The sequence below is a fragment of the Lycorma delicatula genome, chromosome 1, assembly GCF_047948215.1.
Source record: "Lycorma delicatula isolate Av1 chromosome 1, ASM4794821v1, whole genome shotgun sequence".
NCBI lineage: Eukaryota > Metazoa > Arthropoda > Insecta > Hemiptera > Fulgoridae > Lycorma > Lycorma delicatula.
This window is the reverse complement of record NC_134455.1, coordinates 264,307,418-264,314,845: the sequence shown is the minus strand read 5'-3', so window position 1 is coordinate 264,314,845 and position 7,428 is coordinate 264,307,418. Positions and strand designations below refer to the sequence as shown.

Genomic DNA, 7,428 nt, shown 5'->3' with positions numbered 1-7,428 from the left:
TAATCAGACAGAGAGAAGAAAATTTGTTCTTCTAACATCTAAATTTAAGAAAATTAGGTCAAATAAGGAAATTTGTTGGAGCTGAAAGGAAGAGAAAATTAAATAATTTCATCTTAGTATTAAATGTAAGTTAAATGACTTTAATTTAATTAAAACTATTTTAAACTAATATTTGTAAAATAATTATTTTTGTAAAATTTATATAAATAAATTATTTTGTAAAACAGACATTTTTAAAGACATTAATAAGATAAATTAATTGATTGCTTAGCTTAGCTACAAATTAGATAAAACTTATTCCAACAATAACAGCTAGTTTTAATGGTTTAAATATTGTATTTAATTCAAAATCTTAACTGGTTTATCTTAAATTTTATTAAATAAAAGTGTACGAATATTTTACAGCGGTTTTAAAAACATGATACAATTTAACGCTTCTTACCACCAAAACTCAACACGCAGATGATAAAAGGCTTTTCTTAAGTAGTTTAAATTTCGTAAACGAATATTAAGTTCAAGCCTCAGGATTAATTAATTTATTTTACTTATTTCATATGTAAATATAGTCTAGCAACTACATGAAATAATAAAAAAAAACGAGTTACATAGTATTGTTTTATAACTACAATAAATATATTGTTTTATAAATATCCTACCGTATTGATTAAACCACATATAAATTTAATCAATAACATTTTTCTATTAGTTTTTTTTTTTTTTTTTAATTTTTCCAATAAAAATAATCAATAGTCAATCTCACAAACAATGAAGGGAGGATCGAAAATCTAACTGTTTAATTACATACAGGATAAGTTTTCATTCAGCAAATCATTGTTACGTTTTAAATGTCTCTAGTGGTTGAATGTATTTTAACCAAAACAAATGTTTCTATTATCCCATTGTAATTAGTAATAAGCATGAATTGACAAAAAATTCTACATTAAATTTCAACAAAGAATAAATCTGAAATCTAACTTTTAAAATTATTCACATTAGTAAATTTTAATAACTTGTTAAATGATGTTTTTATTAATTTAATAAGTTGCTGTGTGAAGTTAGATATGCTTTTATATCTTAATAATTTTTTAAGTTTAATAATTTCATTTGTAAATTTTATGTTTGTAATAGTTAAAAATTATACCGGTAGTAAAAATTACTTTAATGTTATAATAATTTATATTACTAAAATAATGTCTCCCGGAGTATCGAGTATCGATAAATGTAGAGATCAGAGTTAAATGAATAAAACAAACATATTGTTGAAGTAGTAACTTAAAATAAATGTTATTTACAAATAATTTAATCAAAGCCTTAATATATTATCCTTAATACATAATTTGTCTACCTGAAACATTCATTGTGCAATACAGGACTAATAAGTACTGGAAAATTAGCTTAAATTTACTATATATTTAACTATATAATTTACCTTTATTTAATCTCAGTAAAACTCAAAAAGGTACGTTGAAACAAAAGTTTTAACTTTAGAAACCTGATTAGTTGTGCATTCAGAATGAAAATAAACACTTTTAAAAGAACAAACAGAAGAAATCGAGAGAAAAGGGGAATTGTATCACAGAAAACGTTTTAAACAAGAAAAATATACAATGGAAGAGTCAACGTCTAACCGAGAAGCCATAATTCTTTAAAAACAAAATAATTTAAACACCTAGACGTCATACAACAGTTATTCATTTTTAGCATTGACTAAAAATGTAATACTTATGGGTAAAATAACCCACACCCGTTGAGCTAGGAAAGTAAAATTTTACTCCAAGCAAGATTTTCAATGATAAATTCTTAAGAGGATGCTCAACCTTTCAAAAGAAAATCTTATCACTTTTCTAACTTTCTGGCTCGGATTAAACCGAACATGTATTCCACACAATTGTTGTTAAACTAGTATATAATAAATTACTACGAGGGAATTAACTCTAAATATATCTATAGATATATAAAACCAAAAGATATACAGACTATTAATCTTCTCAGAGCTGTCGATCTTTTGGACCTGAGAAATAAAATTGTGCAGGCGATTGCACTTCTCTTTATTGCTTGAGATATAAATATTATATGCACTAAATAACCTCTGACTGTTAGAAGATGGCTGTTATGTACATGATTCATTTGTAGTAATTTAATATCATCAAGGCAAAATATATAAAAAATAATAATGCCATACAAAGATTACTTGACTTTTCGCCTGTATTATCCATTTTTAATTTTAAACACGCGCGCACACACACACACACACACACAAACACACGCACGTATAAATTCTGCCGACTAACTGGACTGACGCGCAACAATTGGGTAAATGTATATGCAGTAGGTAATACCCCCATTCGACCATGTAACCGACTTTCGCAATTGTAGATCTTATTTTTTTCCCCCAATCTCCTAATTTACTTCAATTTTATTATCGGAAAACTCCATTAGAGTCTGCACAAATCTATCCTCGCCGAATATTAATCTTCAGATACTTAAAATACTGCTTCGTTGGGGTTAATTTTTTCAAACAAAAATTTACAATTAGACTATAAATTACGATATTAGTACCACAATAAATTTTTTCATGAATAATATATTTTATTTTAAAAAAATTAATGAGTATATATTACTCACACCTGAGATTTCAGCACGGTTCCTTATATTACGATTATCATATGTTTTCTTATGATTATTTCAAATAGTTTTCTTGAATTTCTTCATTTAGGCACATAATTCTTACTTATTCGAAATGGGATTTATTGACGCGTATTTTGATAAGCAAAAACTTTTCTATATTGATGGGTTTATGATTTTATTTTTAAATATTACTTGGTTTCTCCGATTTATTAATTGGTGTCATCTCTAAATGGTACTGTCCATTAAATTTGACTGATAGAATTTTTTTAAGACACTGAAAATGAGCAAGATGAGATTTTTTATAGCTCCAGGAATATTTTCTGATTAGATTGATACATACGATTAGGAAAATAGAACAAATTTTGATTAAACTATTCCTTTCATATGCTGTGCGCATATAAACGTGTTCTCGCGTTTATCTTTTCTGATTTTTCTGGTATGCATGCCTTTATGTGAAAATAGCTTTGAAGAAAATATATAAGTTTTTGAATTTTCTTAAGTTTTATTTATTTTTCGCTTACTTTGAGATGTTACGCTGTGAATCATATTTTAAAATATTTATGTCTTTTTTTGAGGGTGAGTAATCGTAGATAATCAAAGAAACGTAAATATAACATACGTTATTTTAATATAGAGAGCATTTTACCACATAATTGGTAGCTAGGGAAAGAAACGAACTGTGAGCTTTGAGAAAAAGAGTAAGAGAGAGTAAGAGAAATAGAAAGACAGAGATCAGAGACAGAGAAAAGGAGTGCTTGAGAGGGATGCAAGGCGTCACATCGTCTAATTGACGTCACTACGTCTCCAAAACCGACGCACCCCTCACAACCGTGTACCCTACGGCCATTGTCTTTTGCTATATTCCCTTCTTCCTACATCCTGCCACTTGAAAAGTACTGAGCAAACGTCATAAAGGCAAGGGCCTACTTGATTATGCTCGCTTCTAAACTTACGTTGGCAACAAGATGTGTTGGAATCTTGTTACACTACGATTGACAAGGAGATATTCAGACTAACACTTCTATATATTATGTATAGATTGTCCAAATAATATATCTCTCCGTTATTAATATAAGGTCTACCTATATAGTTTAGATTGCAGTAGATAAGAGAAAATATTTGTATTAGTAAGTATAGAGCAAAGTTATTTACTAGAATTAATTACTTAAAACTTTCCAATTATTATTCTATTTTTGTCAAAGAACATATTATTATTTTTACTTTCTTGTTCGAAGTAAAGGAAATATTGTGATCCCGAAAAATTTCGGTTTTCAGATTTCAACGAAAATATCCATTTTCACTATCCCTGAATTCATTTTCACTAGTTTCGGCGTGACGTCTGTACGAATGTATGTATTTATATACGTATCTCGCATAACTCAAAAACTATTAGCCGTAGGATGTTGAAATTTTTGGATTTAGGACTGTTGAAACATCTAGTTGTGCACCTCCCCTTTTGATTGCAATCGACTGAACCAAAAGCATCCAACTAAGCCCAAAATAAAAAAAAAAAAATTTGGATGTATCGTAAGTGGTACTTATTTTCATTGGTTCCAGAGTTATAGCCAAATGAAATTTTAATTAATAAAATATTTGGATCTATAAGGGGAAGGCACATCAGTTCGAATCAGACTTCATCTCCGTTTTTATCTTTTTTTTAATTATTTTTAAATTAAATATATTGATTTATTAATTATAATTAACCCATGATTGTAAAAAAATATAATAAATCAATATTCAATAATAACAATAAAAAAAAAAAAAACATAAAATAAAATCAGAAATTATTAATGAAAAAAAAAATTTATGTACTTTTAAAAATGTGTGTATGTAATTTAGTACTCATTATTACATATGTATATATGTAATAGAGTTGGTGCAACATCTGACTATTTACGTAATATTAATCGAAAATTATAATTTTGAATCGTGTTATTTTTGGATTTTCTTAGCAAATTCTTATAAAAATTTTATATTTATTTTTTAAAAAATCATTTTATTTTATTATTTTACAGAAAAATAAATTACGTTTTTGAAGTGTATTCAATTTAAAGTGATGAAAACATTTTTCCCTTATGCGTAATATGCTTCTTACAGCTGTTGTTACGTAATATACTATTCCAGATCAGTATTGTTCGTCTATTCGTGACTTGCTGATTAACAAAAGTTTCATATTTCTGGTGGGTCGTATAAATAAAAGTTAATAATAATTAATGTATTCCGTTTAGTGAACTCCTGTATACTGATTACAAATATTAATTTTGAACTTACGGTGTAGAATAATCAGTTTTTATTATTGGATTATTTGGTAAACAAATTATTTAAATCAGTCATTATCAAACTTATTTCTTTTACCGCCCCCTTTGAAAATCAATTAATTTTCAGCGGCCCCCATTTTTTATACACCCCTAAAACTTAAAAACCACAATTTCATTACTTTAATTAATTTAGTTATATTAGTCGGTTCTGATGTTTAAACTTACATTCTAAACTAGACATTTTTACCAGTGAGAGCAAATAAAACCAAACTTTATAATATTAATAATATATTTTAATCAAATTAAAAGAAACAATATAAATATGTAATCAGTTTTCGTTTTTATACTAATCTAATGAGATGGATGAATTTGATGATATTTAGTAAGTTTGTTGATATCAGGTTCGATTTTACTCAAAAACAGTCGTAAGTCGCCGCGTTTGGTAACTTGCAAATGATTTCTCTTTTTAGTAAGCAGCGTTGTCACAGCGCTAAATTCACGTTCACACAAATATGACGATGGGAATGCTATCAAAAATCGTTCAACGATAGACCACAATCCAGGCTACAACTGCGGAATTGACTTTTGTAGCCAAAATTGTTGGTAGCCATTTTTGTATTTGATTTTTATTTCCTCGTTCGTTGTCAGTTCTATAAGTTCTTCTTCCAACTGGGGTGATATTGCTATGTTGACATTTGAAAAAGGATCTCAGACCCAGTGTGGTATTTCCAATTTCAAAATGTCCTGGAATCTTTCAATGAAATCACTGTGAAGATTTTCCAAATGTTGGCAGTAGACGAGCAAGTCGTCGTTGTTGCAGGATACTGATAAATTAGGAAAATTATGGAACTCACGTCTGCCGATATTCTTCTTGTGTAAGAGCAGTTTGGCTACGAAAGCAGCGACGACATTTTTTTGTTTTTATTAAGTTCAAGTCATCGCCTTGAAGTTGGAGATTCATATCATTAAGCAATGTATAATGGTCTGTTAGGTATGCGATATCATTCTTTGATGTGATGAGGTTTTCGCGCAATTCTGTGTCTTTGTTTTCCAAGAACTCTATGACAGAGTCAAACAGATTGTAAAAACGAGTCAGACAATTTCCTTTTGATAGCCAACGCACTTCTGTGCGAAAGATCAATCTGTTGAAATCTTCATCATTATCAACACAAAGCTGATTAAATAATCTGTCATTTAAAGAGTTGTTTCGGATTTTATTGACTGCTCTGATGACATGTTGCAATGATTGAAATAGTCGTTCACTTAAATTTCTAGCAACTAACTGCTGTCGATATATAACGCAATGTACAACAAGCACATCAGGAATTTTGTTTTTTAAGTACGATATGAAGCCTTTTTGACACCCCGTTATAGCTGGAGCACCATCTGTAGCAGCTGATATAATATTCTTCAACGGAATTTTTTCATCACAAAACTTTTCCAGTGTTTTAAATACGGTTTCTCCTTTCGTGTCTGTCTCTAAATTTCTAGCAAATAAAAGTTCTTGACATATTTTTTCATCTTTAATAAATCTCACGTAAGACAACAACAATGCTTCATTAGTTGGTAAAGTGGACTCATACAACTGAATCGAAAATTTACTAGTCTTCAGATGATTGCACAATGACTTTTCAATGTTTTCAGCCATTTCATCAATTCGTCTTTGGACAGAACTATTGCTCAAAGGAATTTTTCAAATTATATCTGCCGCTGGTTTATGGAGCACAGTAGTTATAACTTCTTTTATCGCCGGCAAAATTAACGTTTCTCCGATGGTGTGTGGTTTACCTGTTTGAGCAATTATATTAAAATAGCAAAAATACATTGCTATTTTATTGTACTATTATTGTACAAATTTATTCGAACGAAACTATTTTAGTTGAATATCTTTCTCATTTATATAAGATAAGATTCTCATTATGAGATAATTAAAATTTTATATTTCGACTAGTAAATAACACTACTAACAATAATAACTTATTTAACTACGGAAAATAAATTAATATCATTTCGTATTATAGATAAATATGGGTAATTTTTCATAGAATTTTAGTTTATAATTTAGTACTGGTTCAAATAAAAACCGCCGCCTAAGCCAGCGTTTTTATTATTTGTAATATTTAATATTTATAATATATAGAAATAGTAAACGATGTTTACAATAAGTGAACTGTTTAGGCTTACTATACTATTTGACACTGGACGGTAATGAGTTAATTGTAAAAAACATTTTCTAACACAACTTTTTGAACAATAATTCATACGTATTTCCATTTTATATAAAAATGATGATTCTTACATCCGTAATTTCTTATAAAATGCTAGGAAAATATTGTAATATGCACTTATGTTAAAAACAAGAAAGAAAGAAAAAAAACTCAATTTATGTTAGTTTACGTATGTATAATGTTTTAAAACTCTGCATGGTAGTTTTTTTCCTAATGTTTAAAATAATTTCTGGTGCAATGTAATTATTAGCTATAATAATCTAATTATTTAGTAATTATTAGGTAAAATTGCTCTAATTTTTTAACTATCATCG

General features: G+C 28.1%; 1 protein-coding gene across 1 annotated transcript; it reads right to left on the bottom strand.

Moving 5' to 3' along the window:
• Positions 1 to 5,736: 5,736 nt before the first annotated feature.
• Positions 5,737 to 6,534, bottom strand: LOC142317820 (protein FAM200C-like). The gene has a single exon (XM_075354370.1). It carries the CDS (start codon positions 6,532 to 6,534, stop codon positions 5,737 to 5,739), a length of 798 nt encoding a protein of 265 aa, XP_075210485.1.
• Between the last annotated feature and the right edge of the window lie 894 nt (positions 6,535 to 7,428).